The sequence below is a fragment of the Arvicanthis niloticus genome, chromosome 19 (assembly GCF_011762505.2).
Source record: "Arvicanthis niloticus isolate mArvNil1 chromosome 19, mArvNil1.pat.X, whole genome shotgun sequence".
Lineage (NCBI taxonomy): Eukaryota > Metazoa > Chordata > Mammalia > Rodentia > Muridae > Arvicanthis > Arvicanthis niloticus.
Window position 1 is genome coordinate 39,126,869 of NC_047676.1, and position 20,791 is coordinate 39,147,659.

At 38.0% G+C, this 20,791-nt stretch overlaps 1 protein-coding gene across 2 annotated transcripts in view; it reads left to right on the forward strand.

Moving 5' to 3' along the window:
• Window positions 1–20,791, forward strand: part of Itga1 (integrin subunit alpha 1) — a 134,009-nt gene that overhangs the window by 34,382 nt on the left and 78,836 nt on the right. For both annotated transcript variants that reach the window (XM_034523339.2, XM_076916195.1), the window contains exon 2: window positions 7,005–7,125. In XM_034523339.2, the coding sequence (XP_034379230.1) occupies window positions 7,005–7,125 (121 nt within the window). The remainder of the gene's footprint in view (window positions 1–7,004; window positions 7,126–20,791) is intronic.

The following is a 20,791-nucleotide window of genomic DNA, read 5'->3' on the forward strand; positions in this document are numbered from 1 at the left end:
GGTCAGGAAGGTATAGAAGATCACACACACACACAATGCTTTTAGGGTTTAAAACTGCTATTGGGTTTATTAAAGTTAAAGACAGAAAGAAATCGCTCAACCCCTATACCATTCACATCAAAAATGTTAATTAATAGGTTAGGAAAACCAGTAATAGAATGTCTTAATGTCTGGGATTTTAAATTGCCAATTAAAGCTACTGGGCAAGTCAGAGACGTTACTGACCATACTTTGCCTTTCTGACTCTCAGAAGTTCCTGTTGCCCACACCACCTACAATAACCTTTAGGGAGCAGAAGATGGCTGAGCTAGGATCCCAACACCCAGGTAAAAAGCCAGTTTTGTCTGCAGGGACCTGTAACCTCAGCACAGAAGGGGCAAGGGGTGACACAGACAAGAGCATGCAACTTGAGGGCCACTACCCTCACCAAAAAGCTTTGAATTCCAGGTTCAATAAGAAAGCTAGACAAAGAATCAAGAGAACATTCAGTATACTATATGGTGTACACACAGGTATGCGATGGCACACACATCTTCACATACATGTACACATATGCATTCATGCACGCAAAGGGGTTGGGAGAGACTGGTGTTAAGTTAATAAAATCCAATTTGCAGAGATCCCACCAACTCTTTTTTTCAGGTTCGTACACATCTTCAGACTGTCCATATTATATTTCTGCACAGTCCTTAGCTTCACCAATTTGTTTTGGAGTCTAATGTGCCTTTCCATAAGCAGTGCTGAACTGAGCCGTCACGGAAATAGTGAGTTCAACTCTCAGAATGTCTGTCCGGGCAGCGGGACAACAGCCCTACGCTCCTGTTGCTTGCACAAACACATGAGTTGTATTCCCACAGTGGGATCTGGGACTCCTAAGGTCCTGCAGTTTTTTTATCCTGTAAAGCACATGATGCTGGCAGGGGAGGGGGTCGGGTTCTGAGAGTCAGAATTTCCAAGACCAGAGTAGACACAGTTTGAATGGAGCCAGTGAAGCAAGTGATTATTTGTGGTGGAAGGCAACGGGTAATGAACAGATGTCTGTAGATACTACAAAGGGAAATAAACACTGCCGAAGAGCTGACTTACGTAGGAAAACTTTAAAGGGAGATTTTTTTTTCAGTGTGATGTTTGGGAACACCCTGGTGAAATAGAGTATTCTGGGTAACGCTAGCCCTTCTGAAAGGGAACAAGTTCTTGTAGTCAGGATGACCTCTTTGCTCAAAATCATTCATCTTTTCTATTTATTCTGTTAAAAAAAAAAAAACACGAAGAAAACAGTTATGTGTTAAGAATTATGCTTCCTTGGGTCTTGCCCCTGTCCCCCCACACACATGTATACACAGCACTTTGAAGATCAAATGCCATTTGTTAACAACTAGAGGTCATGGACTTTAGAAGCAGAGACAAAACAATTCACGGACTGCAGCAAACTGAATTCACAAAGCCGCCTCCCGGGGTGAAGCTGAAAAACACATGAATATCAGGGTGTTTGAGTTGGCTTTTCTGGCCTTGCTGATGGAAGGAAATATCTTGCTGACATGTTCCATCATTTCTAATGAAAGGGCTGGAAATGGTGCTTTCTTGATATCATTATATGGAGACATTTTGTTGCCTTTTTTTAAAAAAACATGAATTAGACATATATATATATATATATATATATATATATATATATATATATATATATTTTTTTTAATGGCAAGTATGGACTTTCTGTGTTTGAAGTGATGATGTCATATCCAGACCCCTTTCTTTCTGGACTTTCTGATAAAGGCTACATTAATGGTTCCGTTTTCATCATTGATTTCCCTTATCTTTGCTAGCCAAGGGTTTTGGATCATTTTAATAACCAAAAAGCTATAAAAGCAATCTTTGCAACTTCCAGATTGACTACAAAGATGCTATCCTATACTTGTTTGGGTCAGATCTTCTTACAATTTCAGCCATATTTTCATTCTTTATGGTAATTATATACCTCGAAATTAAGATCCAAATACTTAACCCATGAAGGATAAATTAATTAAGATTTCAGAAACACAGTTTTGATATTGTAAAGTTGTTGTATTTGACAAGAGAGAAAGGAACTTATTCTGGAAGTCATCAATTTACTGTACAACTTTAACTCTTCTTACCTTTCATTTTATAGGTCATCATTTCAGTCTTTAGATTGAAACTAATGTTAATTACGAGTTCCCCTGTTGCTAGGTTGGAAAAACATCCACGGGAAGTTATTAAAAGCAAGTAATGGCTCTGGAACATGTTTTCTTTGCCACCATTTATTTGATTTCATTTGCCTTGGGCTCAGAATTTGCAAGGTAGAAATTTTCATTAGCTATTATATATTCCTATCTGGATGACATCAGATCAGCACTGCTGGGCCAGTTGTTCAGCGCCAGCCTTTCTTATTTAAGGAGCAGGCACACAGGCCACAGAAACTCTCCTTGGAACTAGGAAAGTGAGGATCATGGAGTGTGACTTCCAACTGAGTCCACAGTATCTGAAGATGCCCATAATCTTCTACCTTCATTCAGGTTTTTATTCTTTTTCTTTTCCAGCTCACCCCTCAAATATTCCAAAGCTCTACAAGGTTAAAAACTTTCATGAGCCAGTTGAACATCCTACTTGGATGGGTCATATTTTCATCATTATGAATCTGACCAATTCAATAGCTGGTTACAGAAAGTCCATGATTTGACCTCAGGAGACCTGTTTTGATATCCTACGTCTGCTGTTAATATGCTTGGCTTAGACAACCTTTCCAAGGTTCAATTTCCTAACATACAAATAAAAAGTAAAAACTGTCAACCCGTCTAACCAATTACTTAATATGTTATTTCTATGGAAAAATATTTTAGAGCAAATAAACCCAGACCTGGAAGCTATGTATCTGTTTCTGTCATTTATTACCTTGCACAGTAAATTCCATTCTGGAGCAGGAAGAAAGAAGGCAAGAAAGAAAGAAAAAAAGAAAGAAAGAAAGAAAGAAAGAAAGAAAGAAAGAAAAGAAAGAGAGAAAGAAAGAGAGAGAGAGAGAAAGAGAGAGAGAAAGAAAGAAAGAGAGAAAGAAAGGAAGAAAGAAAGAGAGAGAAGAAAGAAAGAAAGAGAGGAGAGAAAGAGAGAAAGAGAGAAAGAGAGAGAGAGAAGAAAGAAAGAATAAAGAGAAAGAAGGAAGAAAAGAAATACAGAAATACGATTCAATTTACAACTTTCAACATCAATAGCCCCATCTTTCTTTTCCTCTTTTAAGTACTATACACATAACATATGGTAATACTTGAAAAGGAGCAGACTCCTTCACTTCTTTTCTCTATAAACATGCATTTTCATGATGTCCTTCAAGAATTTTGGTCTGAGCTCTGTTGCCATGACTATGTTCCCATTCCAGCTTCTCGAGCATCCTTCTCAGCCAGTTGCCACCAAAGAAGAGTTTCCTCCTCCAACCACTCTCTGAGGAGACAGAATTATTTGAACTAATTCTTGTTAGAAAGAAGATACTTCCTTCTGAAGTTGTCCCTGGGTTACCTGTCACCAAGCTTTTTTCTAGTTTTAGGGATTAAAAATGAACAGTGATGCTTTGCACAGGATTGTGAAATCCTGTGAAAAGATAGAGAAGCATCTTGGCTGTTGAAACTCACCCTCGGGATTCTGATGGTGAGACTGGTACCCAGAGGACTGTTGGCAAATTTAGTAAAATGACGGAGGAGGAATCACACATGGTACCAGGTATAATTATTAGAGAGCAAATTCTCAGGGATACATGTGAGTGAGGCTAGTGTTCCCTTTAGACATCTGAGTCTAGACTGCGCTGCTTTGTTTCCAGTTACTTACAATATTTTCCCTGTCAGAACTCTCAAGCCTTTTGGCCTGGTTTGTTTTTTAGGTTTTTCGTTTGTCAGGTTTCTTTTTTCCTTTCGTTAAGAATAAGTGCCATTTTGTCTCGCTTCTAGAACATAAAGTTCCAAGAATATCTACGATAATAAAACGGACATTGAGCTAACTTAGGAGATGCGGCTTTTATTCTTTACCCGATCCTTTAAATCCTAAGGACAAGTTGTAAACTACATTTTTAAAAATGTTATCTCCTGTGCTACAGGCTCCTTGGTGCCTCAGAAAACATAAAAGGGACAGATTTACAATCACTTTGAGCAAATTGCCTGTAGAATTCTAAAGACAGGAAATGGGGGGAGGGAATGCAGCACCCACCCTCGGACATTCCATGCAACATGTAGAATAAACAGACACAAGAACACCAAACACTCTTGGTCTCATGTTGAGGAATAGCAAAGTCGCCTTTAGGAGGGAATTTCAAAAAGAAAAAAAAAGATAATGTGATGAAAATATGAGCCGGGCGGTGGTGGCACACTCCTTTAATCCCAGCACTTGGGAGGCAGAGGCAGGCGTATTTCTGAGTTCGAGACTAGCCTGGTCTACAGAGTGAGTTCCAGAACAGCCAGGGGCTACACAGAGAAACCCTGTCTCGAAAAACCAAAAAAAAAAAAAAAAAAAAAAAAAAAAAAAAAAAAAAAAAAAAAGAAAAAGAAAAAAAAAAAAAAGAAAGAAAGAAAGAAAGAAAGAAAATATGAATCCATCAAAGGAGTCAAATTGACCCTGACAATAAACGGTGCTTTCCCAATTTTGTCTAACACTTGTTGTTGATTCCTTTAAACGTCAATCACTTTTTTTACCTGCATAGACATGGAGAAAAGAAGCATGTCACAGAAAGATACTTCTTGACACCTTAAGAGCAATATGATCCCATGGAGATTTGATTCATGAAATCTGGGTGGAAGTTGAAATTCACAAGCCCCTGGGTGATGTCCACAGCTGGTGTACACTCCTTAGTGGTAGTGGTAGTGTTCTGGTCCTTATATCTCTTGAAGGATTGTTTTCAGTTATGGACAATTTGGACTCCACAAGATTTTTGGCAGTTTCTAGAGATCATTTGGACGGTCGTAGCTCACAAAATACCACTAGCATATCATGTGCACTGGGGTTATGAATATAACTAAACACCTTTAGTTTCAGCACAGCCCCTTAAGACAAAATTGCCTGTAGTGCCAAGGGTAAGAAACCACACTGCAGAGCCAACATTTTGTATATTTCTTATGTGAAAGAAATAATCCATTGAAACTGTTCAAAACATTAAAACCTGAATATAACAAGTAAGCTCATGTATTGGGGGCTTAGAGCAGAGGGTGATCACTGTTGAAAGTATCTGTCTAAAAGAGGATGTAGGGGATGGTACCCAGCTGTGCTCCATCCATCGCCCTTGAGGAACGAAGGGGGAATGTACATAAAAGGATGCGTCCTGGCCATTCGCTCTTTGTCTATTTCCTTTGTGCCAGCCAGAAAGACTGTTTCATGTCTCACACCCATATTTGTCCTGTGTGTTTTACTACTCACAGAGAACTTCCCAAATCCTGGGTAGAAATTTTCTTCTCCCTGCCAAGTCCCATCCATCTCCCCCTCGCTTTAGAACTTTAAAAAGTCTTCTTTTCACTAGGATGAATGGCTGCCAGCGCCTCTCCAGCCACAGCTGGCATTCTTTCCTCCACAGCATCCTATCTTTCAAACTACAAATGTGTTACTGCCCATCTGTGTGTGAGGAATTGTGCCAGAGTTTTATAAAGGATAAAAAGATGAGGAAGATGGTCCCCAGTTTAAGACTTTCATAGTCTAGGGGGAAATTTTCCAATAGGTAATAATAGCATAAATAGTATTTAATAGTTATCTTGGTAAGAAGTTTCTTTAAAAATCAAAGAAGAGGTTTTAGGAACTCAAAGATCAAGCAAGAGAATATAGTTAAGTCTACACATGAATGGTTGTTTTCTTCTGCAAATATTTTCTCTAAATTAGGTTAGAATCTCATGCATCAATAAACAGTTATTGCCACTACTGTAATTCAAAGACTATGAGTTAGAATAAGCCAGATTTGGAATATATTTATGAAAGGATTTAGAGTGAATAAGAACCAGGAGATTAGATATTATTATATTTACCCAATCCATAGGAATAGAACAGAAAAGTTTCCAGAATCTGTATCCAGAATCTAGTTTTGAGAGGCTGAATTTAATCACTTCTGAATATATCTTAGACTGTGCTGTTATTGTATAAAGTAGGTAGTTGTTGAGAAGAATTGTTAGTTACATTTAAGAGATAGATATTTAAACTTGTAAGTATGTTTTCAAAACCAGGACCAAAAGAGGAATTTGGTACCCTCCATCTGAGCTTGTGATTTCAAAACCTTTGTACATGGTCACCCTTCTTGTAAAACTTAAAAAAAAAAAAACCTGGATCACAGGGAAATTAAAGAGATAATACACACACACACACACACACACACACGCACGCATATTGTTTACTGGGCATGGACTAATGAGAATATCATTTAATGTAAACTAAGATGTTTGTAAGGTTCTCATAGTCCACACTATTGCATAGAGGCATTTTTGTATTACTACAAACTTCTATCCTCTGCTTGGTTCCATAGGAGAAGCAGAATTTATCTCAGACTTGTGTAGAAATAACCATCCCCAATTAGAAACAACCCTCTAAAGACCATCAAGAAGAAAGGCAATTTCCTTTTAGAAATAGTATGGAGAAAGCTATCTCAGTGATGCTAAAATGCAACTGCCTGCATCTTCAGAGCTTACAGTGGGGAAAGGATGCTTTTTAAGATTACTGCTAGTAACATTTACTGTAGGAATCACTTCTGGGAGAGTAGATGCAAACTCATTAGTCATCTTTAGTTTCTGTGACTCCCACTCAATCCTGGAATTTTACTTTGGGGAATTGTACAGATGTTAATTTCCAAACATCTTTAAAAGCATCTTGTTGATGCTCAACAAGCGACACCCTATCAGATCCTTCCTAGAGTTCTCATATCTTGATTTCGATATTATTTTTCATAAGAGCATAGCTTTCATTGGTAACCTTAAGAATGCCTTCCACAATCCAAAACAGTGCTGACCTCATGTAACAGGACGTTCTTTCCCCTCTCAAAGTTATCCTAGGCTTCTCCATCTCCTTCAATGTTGATGTGAAAAACTCAATGAGTTTCAGTGGCCCAGTGGAGGACATGTTTGGATACACTGTTCAACAATATGAAAACGAAGACGGCAAATGGTAAGCAGACAGGTGCCTTTATCCAGCTCTCTTACACAGAAATGGAAAATATTTTCAGTGAGTTTTATGAATGGAACATTAACTGAATGACTCATCTGTGCTAGAAAATGTGTTCTAGTGGGTCGGTGATGGAAGCTGACATGAAGTCAAAGACACATCATTCCTTAAAATTTTAAAGGAAGTGGTTACAGATTTCTGACGGTTAACTCCTAGAATGACCTCAAGGAAGATTCTTATCCTAGTATTCAGTAACTGAGTTGCTTTGGCAAGTCTTCCTGATTTAATTCTTATTCTACAGTTACTTGAATACTCGACTGATTCATTAAGAAGACAAGGTGGGAGGTCAGATACCCAGAAGGGGTGACTATTACTGTAATTGCTGGGGGCTTAGGTTTATGTTTTGTTTTTGTTGATTTTTTGTTTTGGGGTTTTGGTTGGTTGGTTGGTTGGTTGGTTGGTTGGTTGTTTTTTGTGCTTTGGTGGTATACTAAGTGTTGTGTATGGATGACAGTGAACCATACTAAATTTCTAATCTATACCTTTAATACTGTGAACCTTCGGTTAACTTCATTATAGGTAAGTTAGAGATTATTTAACTTTTAACAGTTTTACAAAATAAATAGTAATGATATTTTACTTTTCATCCCATCCAAGGGTAGCCAATAAAGATTTCTAAAATTGTATGTTAGAGAACTAAGTCTGAGTTAGTTAAGTCTCTGTGTCTTAATTTTAAAAGCCCGTTTTTTTTTTTCCTAGCAAAAGAGACTTGTATTGTCTAGGATAACAGTAAATGTGCCAGTTCACAATTATTATTTCACAGAGGAAATATATGTTTTGATTTTTTTCTCTAGACTTTTAAAGTTTGATAATAATTCCTTAAAGACAATAAAAAGTAATCATGTGAGTTCTCACATTTTCTCAGTATGAATGTTGTATTCTATGTGTACATTTCCATTTGTGAGACTTTTACTCAGATTTCTATGAAGTTTTACATCCCCTTTCTTACACTCCCCATGCATGACCTCATACTGTTTCTAAAGTTGCACAAAGTCATTCTTTTAGATCCCAGACACCACTTCCACTCTTCCAAAAATTGTGCCTGCAGTTCAAACACCTCAACCTATGGGAAAAAATTGTGAGTGGCCAGTTAGCCAGGCTTCTTTATGCCATGTAATGAACACACCTAAAAGTTGATTTTTACCTATCATTGATAGGTATATTTGTGTATGTATTAAAAAAAGCTATAGTGAACATCAAGCTTTGAAGACTGAAAATACCTCCTTAAAGGACAGTCAAATACTGACAAAATATTTTATAAAATTTACTCTTAATGTACCTCTTCTTTGTGCCAGTGACTAAGAAACTAAGTCAGTCTTCAATGGGGCCTTGCTACTATGATATGTCTCACTCCCAGAGTCTGTGTCTTCTAGATCTAGATGATAGGTGAAGAACTAGAGGAGAAAGAGACAGAACAAATGAAGGCAGAGATTAACAATAAAAATCAGAGTAAGAAAGCAGATGTTGCTAATGAGATGTCTGAATGAATTTAATACTAAACTGGACTTTGAGCACATGGTGAATTCTAGAGACATTTGTGAGACAGTAATAAGGGCTCAACCTTCTTTTAGATCTGAGACCATGCCTTACAGATCTTGCTTCAGCAGTAATGTAAATGGATTCTCTTTACAACTAGTTTTTAGAAGATGAAGACTTTTTCTTTAGCTATACCTAAGTTCGTATCAATTAAGTAACAAATATGTCCTACATATTCATCATTGTTCTGACTCTGTGGGAAATGCAAGATTAAAGAAATAGAAGCTTATAATCCAGAAGGTATACTTGAAACAATTAAGAATCAATGGTTGGGACACACGGTGAGCTCCTTGGGAGTTCCGGAAGAAGAAAACAGTTTCTTGTTTGTGATCTCAGTCTTGAAAGGTGACTTTATCTGTGGATAAGAGGAAACGGAAATGTCACTCCAAGCTGAGGAGCCACATGAGTAAAGATAGACCTTCAAAGACAAATAACAGATCTTAGAACCAAAAAGGGGTTTGAAGAAACCACCGCGGGCTGTTGCATTAAATGTCATTTTAGAAATTAGTGTAGATCTGAGTAGATGGCCTATGAATTAGGAAATTTACCTGCAAGCAAGAATCTGATTTAGTACTTAAGAGATAAGACAGTAGGGCTTGGTGAGACAGCCTGAAATTCTAGCACTAGAAACAGTAAGATAGGAAGGTCACTAGTTCATGGTCATTCTTTATCATATGGAAAAATTCAAGGCCCACAGAGGCTACTTGAAATATGGTTTCAAACAAACAAACAGAAATAAAATAAACTAATACTAGAGATAAGGCCCAGAGCTGCCCTACGGGTGATTGGAATCAAATAAACATCTATCCAACATCAACTTGGATGAATCATTAAGTTTTGATGGAACTTTAGAAAGAAAAAGTTATGCTACCAAAGCAATGAGACATATTCCAAAATTTCAGTATTGGATTCTTGGAAAAATGGGGAATCCTTGACAGAGACATATTTTGCATATATATTTACCAAATCAATCTTCTTTGGAAGTTGATGGATTCATTTTAAACAGCTTGGTGTCTAGATAGATTGAAACTTTAAACTAGAGTACAGACAGGTAGCATCTGTGAACAAACGTGGTAGAACAGACACATTAGTGCCTGGCTTTAATGCCCACTCTATACCTGGTACCCTGCCCTGCGTCTGACATGCAGACATATACATAATGTGTACAGGGTCATTATGTATTGGCTCACGAGAGCTAAATCTTGTTTAACGTGCTCTTCCCTTCCATGAAGCACAACTACATAAAAATAAATATAGAGTAGTTCTCCTTGAGAATGGGAACTGACTAAAGCAGTGCTCAAAATGGATCCCAAGATTCCCTGGGCTTTTTTTTTCTTTATCAGAAATACATTAAAAAATAAATTACGATAATCACCATTTTCATGGCTAGCACCAGATTTTACATATCAATATGTTCGTAAGAATTTGTGAGCATTTGGAAGGTATATGGATTTCAACTACCTTTTTCTATTTTAACATCCCCTATTTCACAACAACCGAACTGGTATGAACAAATGAATTTAAAAGTAAGAAGACTTCCATCCCAAAATGCCTGTGGCATGGTGGCCAACAGTGGCTCTAACATGTTTGGATACTCTGCAAATGTTTATGCAATTAGACAGAGTGCAGGCTTACTCTGGGAAATTCACTATGGAGTAACTGACAGACTTTGGGCAAGGTGGATTCCATTGTTTAAATTTCTTCAGGAATGAACAGTTTCATAAGTCATATTTACAGTCCACATTCTAGAAACTTATCCAACTTAGGCCTAAAAAAAAAAGCAAAACATAAACAAAAAACATTTTGACTCATCTGACCTCTTGACTGCATCATGCCTAAAGAATGAATTCCTTTGGTGTCATTACACATGTTTGAAAAACATTGTTTAAATTCTGTTGAAAGAATTAAAACAACAAGAGTGTAGTTCTATGTTCCCTTTACCTCTCAAGAGTTTATCACCAAGACTAATTTACTTTATGTCATCTGCCAAGAAACCACGTGTTTTCTCAGTAACATAACTCATCATGCATACCTCTGGTTAAGATCAGTTTTGTTCATCATGTCTAGTGTGAGTTTCAGCATCCAAGTGCTTTCTATGTGGTTCAGAAGAATCCAGACCAGCAAAACTGGTTTAATAGTTTCACTATGAAGAAAAGTGATTAAAATATGCTTGGCCCTACACAAGCTTTCTGGATTCCCAGACTTGGTGGTAGCCATCAGAAAAGCAATGTATCAGGCACTCAGGGAAAATACAAGATGTCATTTGGGGTTTTCCACTGTTTTCTCCCAGTCCTTTTCTTCTGCTCTGGACCTTTTAATCCATGTCCAGGCTACCTCTCTTGGAGCCTTTTGTGACTTTACTGGGCATGTTATCCCCTACTAGATGTTAGGTTGTAAGTAAATAGATCTTTCCAAACCCAATCCTCAGGTCAATGTGTAGCAAAACTCTGCTGTCCTTTGTCATCCATTTCCCTGGATGACTCTAGATTGTGCTAGAAAAGGGTACCATGGCTTGTGTGTCTGGTACTCTGCATCCAATATGTATATCTTTTAGATAAAAATTATTCAAGCTGGGAGGGAAAAGACTTCTTAAAATTCTTCTTTTATAGAGTTTAGCATAATATTTATTTTGCATTGTTTATAATGAGTTTTGAAACTGACATTTCCTCCCTGCTAAAATTGCCCTTTTCCCCCTTTTTTGCTTAATGCATTTCCAAACTTCTGCCTTTTTAAAAATCAAGATCAGTATAATTAATAGGGTCATTGTACAAGTTTCATTTCTTTGAGATCACAAAACAGTTATTCCACTCATGAAAGAAAACAAAACCTGGTTGAAAGAGGTTTGTGACAGTCTGAGAGTGACTTTGGTTGTCTCTGTTACACATCAATCAAGAGTTAGGTTTTAAAAGGTTCTACAGAGTAATGTAAATAAGGAAAAACCCTTTCCATGAATTTTTCCCTGTAGAACAGCATCAGAGATTACCCACTCTTCCAATAAATATGGCCATGGTTATAAGAACAAGAATGACTAATATGAAAAGCAAGTTTTTTTTTCCTCAGTCCACTAAGCTTTTATTATAACTGGAACTTTTACATGGAGAAAATATATTTTCTCTAGCCTTCATGATGCTGTCTTCATTAACTGTTTCTGTAGAGATCTGTAAGAATGTCCCCTAAACTATTTTATCTCTTTCCCTACAAACAATTCATTTCAAAATGTTGTATATAAAGCCAAAATTTATGTGGGGCATGATAGTATGCTCTTTTAATTCCTGCACATCAGTCTGATGATCTATGTGAATTTAGGCCAGGCTGGTCTACATAGTAAACTTCAGGATAGCCAGGACTTCAGAATGAGACTGTGTCTCAAAGGAAAGACAAAAGCAAAAATAAATTAGTAGAAATAAAAGTGTGACAAGCTGACTTGAGTGGAGAGTACTGTGACTCAGGTGTTCATGCTGACCCCAGGATGCTACAGTGATAGTCATCTCATTGACAGGAAACTGAGACAGTGACTACCGACAGGGTTTATATAGCAAGCATGTGACAAGGCCAGGATGTGACACAACACCCTCAGACAGTCAGCCCCCATGTTCTCCTCCTAAGAAGTAATCTCTAGAACCGTGAATTGATGAAATGTCTTCTGTGACCCAAAGTCCTGTATGAACATTCTAGAAGCAAAATATCCCCTAAAAATGGAAAACAGAGCAAAAACAACTTCATAATTCAAGAATCTCAATTGTTCATAAAATACAAAATCAGATCCGCTTATTTGACAGTATTCATTTATTCAGCTAAAAAAATCTAATTAATATTTTAATTTAATAATCAAATAAATTGGTATTAGTTAACTAATAATTTAATGTGATGAGTTATTAATTTGTTAATTTATTAATTTTATTATAAATTAAGTGACATTTATTTATTCAAAAGTATTTATTAAATTTCCATTTTTTAATAAATAAAATTGTCAACCACACTAAGTGAACAAAAATTGCTGATACTGGGGAGCTGGAGAGGGAGACACACCAAACGTGATAAATTTTTAAAAGAGGTAAGCTACACTTTATGACAGAACTGTGGTCAGTACCCTGAGACAAAAGAACAATGTAATCCAGCCTGGGATTGCTGGGATTCCACAAACCCTCTGCTGATACTGTTCTTGGATCTTGCTATTTTTAGGCAGTTTGGGGAAACGAGGCTTACATAGGCTTAGAGTGGTAAGCTATGTGTGATTCAAGAAGAACATGCTGGCTGCCAGAGAAAACAGACCCCCAAGAAAGTAAACAACCATTTTATGTGCTATATCCTGCTGGTACATTCTCTACCACTAGTTGCAACTCTCAAACTTCCTGTCTGGATCTTCTGCTGCTGGGTCCCACCATTCCTATACTCACACTTGGGGTCTCCTTTTTTTTTTTTTTTTTTTTTTTTTTTTGGTTTTTCGAGACAGGGTTTCTCTGTGTAGCTCTGGCTGTCCTGGAACTCACTCTGTAGACCAGGCTGGCCGCGAACTCAGAAATCCGCCTGCCTCTGCCTCCCAAGTGCTGGGATTAAAGGCGTGCGCCACCACTGCCCGGCATCCATTTTTTTTTTTCTCAGTGTTCACAGTAAGCCTTCGCTATAATTGCTGTGTCACTTCAGATTCCATTTTCTTCTGTTTGCTTGTTAGTCTCTCTTGTGCTAGGGGCCACACATTGTCTCAGCCCACCTGCCCCTGTGTGTCCCGGAAGCTTCATCCTGTTATGTTCCAGTGCTCCTACCTCCCATCCTTTGTCCTTTTAATCTTCATTCTCCTGCCTCCATGCACTCCTTGGGCTGTCCACAATCTCCATCTCCTTCTATCTTGTCATTCGCATATTAATAAATGCTTTTCAGGATCCCATTTTCATTCCTTATGCAGGTTTACTATGCTAATACTATATTTTCCAACTAGTGGGCTCACCCCCACACACTATATCTGTTCCATTGACATGATAGAATTTTGGGAATGGAGGAGATGTTGAATAGCCCATAGCCCATGCATTATTGAAAAGCACTTGACTCTTTGCCTAGTTAGCTATTTCTGAGTGGATTCTGTCACTTGAAGTCACTCTACAAATGTAGTACTCTATTACATGTCCCTTAATTATTGCTACGTGACTATAAATATTTTGCAAAGAAGAGAGAGAGACAGAGGCAGAGATACAGGGAGACAGAGAGACAGACACAGAAACAAAGACAGAGAGAAAGAGGGGTCAGGGGATATGAGGCCATACCCGCAGTTTCTTCCTGTTTTTATTATATAAGTTTTTGGTTTTTTGAGATTATAATATAGTTTCATTATTGCCTCCCTTCTTTTTCCTCCCTCCTATCCTTCCCATGTATCAGCCCTAACACTGCTTTCTTTCAAATTGATATCCTCTTTTTTGTCTTTTCCTTTTCTTTTCCATTTTTTTTCTAAACTGATTTTCACTATGTAGCTTTGGTTGTCCTAGAACTCACTTTGTAGATCAGTCTGACTTTAAACTCACAGTGATCTGTATGCTTCTGCTTCCTGAAGGCAGGAAAAGGCATGCACTTCTATGCTCAGCTGAAGACCCCCATACTCGGGAGACCCTTCCTCAAGTCTCAGGAAATCACGACCACCCAAAGATCACAAGAAACCATACCTGGATGCAATCAGCAGAGGCTTTATTAGGGAAGTTGGCCGGCGGTCAAACCACAAGCTCTCTCTCAAGAGCAAGGTTTGGCCCCGAGTGACGGGTTAAGGGGTCTTTTAAAGAGGAAAACCACAAACCAGGGGAGTGAGGAGGGGGTGAGGAGTTGCCAAGGATACATAACATAAGAATAGCGAAACATTCCAGAGAAACTCACCCTGAATGGTTAATAGCCATGGAAATTACTCAGTATACTCATTCTTCTCAAAAATGTGATTTTACCATGTCAATGTGTCTCACCCTGTCAGTTACCAACTATTTCAGATTAACTATCTTCACTTCTTCCAGCTATAGCCCCACCTAGGTGGCTTGCATCTTTTTATCTGTGGTCAGGAATGTGTCCTCCTGCCTTGGGCCTTTCCCACCCATAGGTGGCCTACTGCCTGAGGCTTGAGGAATGTAATCCATAATGTCCTTCACCCGGAATGTGTCCTGGGGTAGTGAAAATCTTACATTCAGTTCCGCTTTCTGGAACTTGCATTTTTCTGCCCAGGTCTAAGGGCAAAGAAAAAGTCTACATATTTCATAAAATGGTCTTTATAATTTTTCACTCTACACAGCAACTCTTTCTTTGGTTATCACACACACACACACACACACACACACACACACACAAATGACTAAACATGTTGCACTTATATATTTAAGAATATATACATGAAGATGTTTATATTACTCTCTCTCTCTCTCTCTCTCTCTCTCTCTCTCTCTGTGTGTGTGTGTGTGTGTGTAATTTGCCCCCTCCCAGTACTAACTAATTGATATCGGATAACCATTTGGTGTGCTCTCCCTGAAGAAGACTCTTTCTCTTGCTCTCAGCATTCCTTTATTGCCTGTAGTTCTTGCTGTGAAGTTGAGGCCTCACCTGAGCTCTCCCCTTCCCTATTAGCATGTCTATGGTTGTTGTCTTTGTTCACCTCCTGTTTAGGCAGCCACACCCAATCACACAGCAAGCTTCCTGTTCCTTTGGGGTCCTACCTACAGACATAGTTCTTATGTTCTATCAAGGAAACATCTCTTTGCAACAGAGTCTGATTTAGAACACAATAACTGTTCAAAGAACAAAGTTCTGGAGCCCAGTCCCAACTGATGTGTCTACAACACAACTCCTGCACCCAAGTCTTAGGGATCAGTGTGCAAGAGGATGAAGCAAGTTTGTAAGAGCCAAAGGAACAGGAAATTTATTTTCTGTTTTCTTCTATTGTTCCTGCATACACACAATCACCTCAATACTTACCGACATACAGAGTCGCCGATTTTTATACTTTTTCAAGATTCCGAGGATTATGGTTTTCTCCTGTCCCTTAGGTTTATTCATTTGGCTTTGTTATTTTGGCTTCTAAACCAAACCACATGGTCCCAGATGGCTTAACTCATATGAGTCATGTCATGTTAGCCATGTCAGTAAAGCCATGGTGCCACAGAAATCAGAGAAGAAAATAGGTTCAGAACATCAGGTGAGATTGGAAGCTGAGTTTGCAGGCAATTTATTTCAAGGGGCTCAACTAAAATAGAGGGGATGAAGCTATGCTAATAAATTTGGACTTATCTTTTCAACGAGGTATGAAACATTTATAGCCAATGAAATGTACTATGGAGTCAACCTCCTTATGTGTAATGATTGTGAGACAGAATGCAGAAAAGCTGGTGTGAGTGACAGGAGAGGCAGTAGAATCTCTGACTGCATAGATAGTGCCAAAAGGAACAGGTTTGTCCTAAGAATGAGGAAGGCTACACAGTTCAGAACTCCAGCTAGCCCAGGCAGGAGAGGTTCACAGATGGTTGGAGTTCAGCACTTCTCTCTGATGGAGTTCTTACCTTCATTGCTTCAAGAAAATAATCTATTCGAACCTATTGAGTTTAGGGTTTGTTTTGTGAAATGAATATAGTAGAAATGGAACTAATTATCTTGCAGATGGCAGATGTCAGCTTTGGGAAATGGGAGGAAGTTACGCTATGAAGAAGCCCATTCTGCCCTAATGAGGACAAGAGGCCACACAATAGCTCACAGCTTCCATTCTCTCTTGCCACTCTGGGTCTTTTTCCTTCTCTGACTTCTGTGACACCCATGGTTCTGCATTCTATGTCTGTCTGTCTGTCTGTCTATCTATCGATCTATCTATCTATCTATCTATCTATCTATCTATCTATCTATCTATCTATCTCTCTATCTATCTCTAGTCACTTTTACCTAATTTTCTTCTTCTACAAACATGACAAGTTTCAGCCCTCTCTTTTCTCTGTACTCTTTCAAGGAGGTACTATTTACCTGTAGGCTCTTCCAGGCTCACAATATGCTTATGTATGTGTCCTGTGGTTTTGTTAGGATCTAAAAATCACTGAAAGAAGAACCCAGACTCAAACAGTATGCAAAAGCAAAGAGCGTTTATTCTACAGAAATTATCAGCATGTGGGAGTCACCATTCATCAAAATGGTGACCACCCAAGGGGCTCACAGGCCCCTTTTATGCAGGGCTAGGGGAATTTTTCAGAAGGATTTGGTAATCTCTAATATGATTGGTAGAGAGCAAAGAAGTGACATAAGTACAATTTTGATTGGTTACTATGTTAATTTCATTATATTTGGTAAGACCTTGAGGGGTTCTAAGATGTCCTCTAATGAAGCTGATCACAGCTGCCTATGGAAGCTGCCATTACTTATTTTTTATATTTCTATACAAGATACTTTCATCCCTTTTCTTTCTTTTACCTCTATTCTTATGTATACTTAAAAATATCTTGACAGAATCTCTTTGAACCACTTATTTTTTTTCTCTTAGCTCTCTTCTGGGAGGAACCTAGACTAAGCAACTGTAGCCTAAATATTTATGTATAAGATTGATTCTTTTCCCTCTATATTCCTTGCTTCAGATCTCATCTGAACTTTCACCTTGTCCCCTAACTTTACTTCCCTCCAGTTTATCCACAACAATGTAGGCAAATAGGTTACATGTGACACTCATCTGTAAATGGAAGTCAAGTATGGTGACACACACCTATAGGCTAGCACTTGGGAGGTGGAGGCAGTGTGATCACATATTGTAGGCTGCCTAGGTTACCTAGAAAGATCCTAGCTCAAAAATGACTGGATGGACGAATATATACATACATGCATGCATACATACATACATACATACATACATACAAGTTTGGTGGTATTTAAACTTAAATAGTTTTTAATATGGACTATAATAATGTGGAAAAGGCCCCAAAAGGTTCTCGATATGAACTTCATCTAACTCTGAAGCCTCAACTTCTATCCAGCTACACTGAACTTCATGCACTTCTTCCTAAGACTTTACTGAGTTTGTACTAAGTTCAGATTCATGAACTATTGTGATACACACAATTTGCTTCATGCTTCAGTTTGACAACATTTGAAATATTGTTCTTTATCTCTTCTTTTGTGCCCTCACCCCATGGCCTGGGTTAGATTTAGATGTCAGACACATAGCTTTTGTTTTGTTTGTTTGTTTGTTTGTTTGTTTGTTTGTTTTTCCCAGTCAGGCATCAAATAGCTCAAGGAGGCTTCCAACTCACTATGTATCTGAATATAGCCTTGAACTTGTGATCTCCTATTCTTTCTACTGATGCCTCCAAAGCACCAGGACATGCACCCCCTAGCTAGACTCTTCTTCCCTTTACTTGTGTGTCTGAGTGCATGTCAGTATGTGTGCCAGTGCCTGTAGAGGGTACAAGATGCTATGAGATCTCCAGGAGCCTGTGTTTCTGGCAGTTGAGAGCCACAGGATGTGGCTACTCGGCACTGAGCTCCAGCCTTCTGGGAGGACAGCACATGCTCTTAAGTACTGAGTCATCTCTTCAGCCCCATTTTAAATATGCATTAACTTATCTAACCTCGTACTAAACAGTTTCAGTAAGAGTGTTAATTTTTCTAAACTGTTTTGAGCCATAAAATAAACCTGTGCGGACATATTGCACAAAAACAAAATAGTATAAAACCCTATCCTTTATGTATTGTGTTGTGCTTTTAGACATTCACTTTTTAATCAGTGTGTTACACAGTTCTTACTTGCTTTCTAATCTGAAATAAAGAAACATCATCAATAGAAAGAACTGACACTTAAGTAGGCTGTAACATGAACGCAGTGCTTTTCTAAACCTTGTGTGCATCTTAACTGTGCTAACTTCTGTGGTGATCATGGGAGGTGAGAGTCTCCCCTCATTTTATTCATGAAAAAAAAAAAAAAAACCCAAGATACAAACAGACTTATCTTAAACCAGACATGGAGTAAACACCAATGCCATGGTCTGAATTTGAAAAGCTTAGCACTATAGCTCATTTTATTTTTTAAAGAGAAAATTTGATTATTTAATATATGGAAGGCACTTATGCCAGTGTCTGAAACATGGTATAAACCAAATAAATGGTGGACATTATCAGTGCTATTCTAATGAGTTTAATAATTTGGTTTCATCTCCTTTAAATTAGACTAGTGTTTCACTTAAATAGCTGGGGTTCTCTTTGAATTAGGTCACAGATAAATTTTCATTTTGGTGTATCCACTCATTAACTTCTGATTTGTGTGCAACACATGGTTTTACAGGATGTTCCTGCAATGGTCAATTACTCTTGTTGTCATCCTTATTTCTTCTTTTTTAATTTATTTTTTATTGGATATTTTATTTACATTTCAGATGCCATCCCCTTTCCCCATTTCCCCTCCCTAGAAAACCCCTATCCCATACCCCCTTCTCCTTTTTGCTTTTATACAATTTTTTAAATGTCAACCAAAGGCTTTATAAGTTTGGTAATGCTCAATATCAATCAGAAGTGTAACCTAATACCCAGTCTAGATATATCAACTATCTTTGACTGGCAGAGACATGTGAATATCCGCCTCCATGTCTGGCCCCCTCTCTCTTTCTCTCTCATCACCTAGCTCCTCCTCTCCTTACTCCTCCCACCTTAACTCCTCCTACATATCATCCTGCCTGTTAAAATAAAACTTTTCTCTCAAAATACAGTTAGAGCATAACTATACTAATTTATGTCAGTAAGGTGCAAGATAGACCTAATACCCAGTCCATCATTTTGTTGACTAAGCAGAACCTCTGTCATCTCTCCTAAATAAAAGACTTAGTTCTGAGCCTGGCTTTTTTTTTTTTTTTTTTCTTGGCTTTGTCATCCTTATTTCTTAAATTTCCCTTTGCATTGCCTTTATGTAGCAAACTTTTCTTCCTTATTTAAGAATACTTTTAATGATGGCTTCCTAGAAATAAAAACTATATTCTACAAAATTGTTCTTTGTCTATATCAGGACTTGTCTAGCAGATACAACACACTATATGTTTAAGGAATTCTGTTTAATACCTTGTTATTTAAAATTGTTATAAGTTTATTTATGTGAATACAAACTCTTACAAAAATGTATAGGAAATAAACCCTATTACTTGTCAGCATGACACATTTTCACGTGTTTAAATTGTTTAAGTGTTTGTACCCCTATATAAACTCTTGGTCCTTCTTTGGGTCCTTTCCTCCTTCCTAAATGTCCCAGTTTTGCTTTGAGCATCTCTTCCCTGACAAAATTGCCTGCTTCTGCACCATCTGAGTCACAGTCTACTAAATGCATTCCATTGTGCCTATGCCCCACTGAATGTAATGATTCCAGACATGACCAGGGCAGAGCACAGAGGGACTATCACTTTCCTTGACCAGAGCATCTATTTCCAGCAATTCAGCCTAAGGTCACATTAGCATTTTTGGCACCAAAATACACCATTGGCTCATGCTTTTGTGCTGTCGACCAAATCCTCCATGACTTTTTCACATGAACTCCCATTAATAAAGCTTCCCACATCCTGTACGAATATAGACAGTAATGTGCAGTCTGGTGAAGTTATTTACATAAGTTCCCATTAAACTTTAGCTAATCTATATTTATCATTTTAGAGTATTGAGACATAGTTCTATTCCCAACTATATACAGATATGGTTTTAGGATACTTTAATTTTTGTGTGTCTGTATGCATCTTCTCTGAACTCATAAGGACATAGTCTCAGACAATCTTTAAGTTCAGAGTTTTACAGTTTGCGATAAGAGTCCTAGAGGATGGCTATATTTCTTTAGCCATGGACACAACATCAGTTAGGGATCCACCCAAGGGCCTTACAAATCATGTATACTGAAATGCCTTTTCCTGAAGATATTCTGGGAGACTGTTAAGTGAATGGCACAGATCTGAACTGAGCCTGCAGCAGGGAGGAGCTGAAGCATAGCGGAGTTTTTTTTTTTTTTTTTTTTAATCAGTGATGGGCATATTTCATCATGTTGTTTCAAAAAGACACATGCTTTTATCCTGGATCTCACAATTACCCTGGTTTCCCAAGTGATTATAAGCTAAGACCT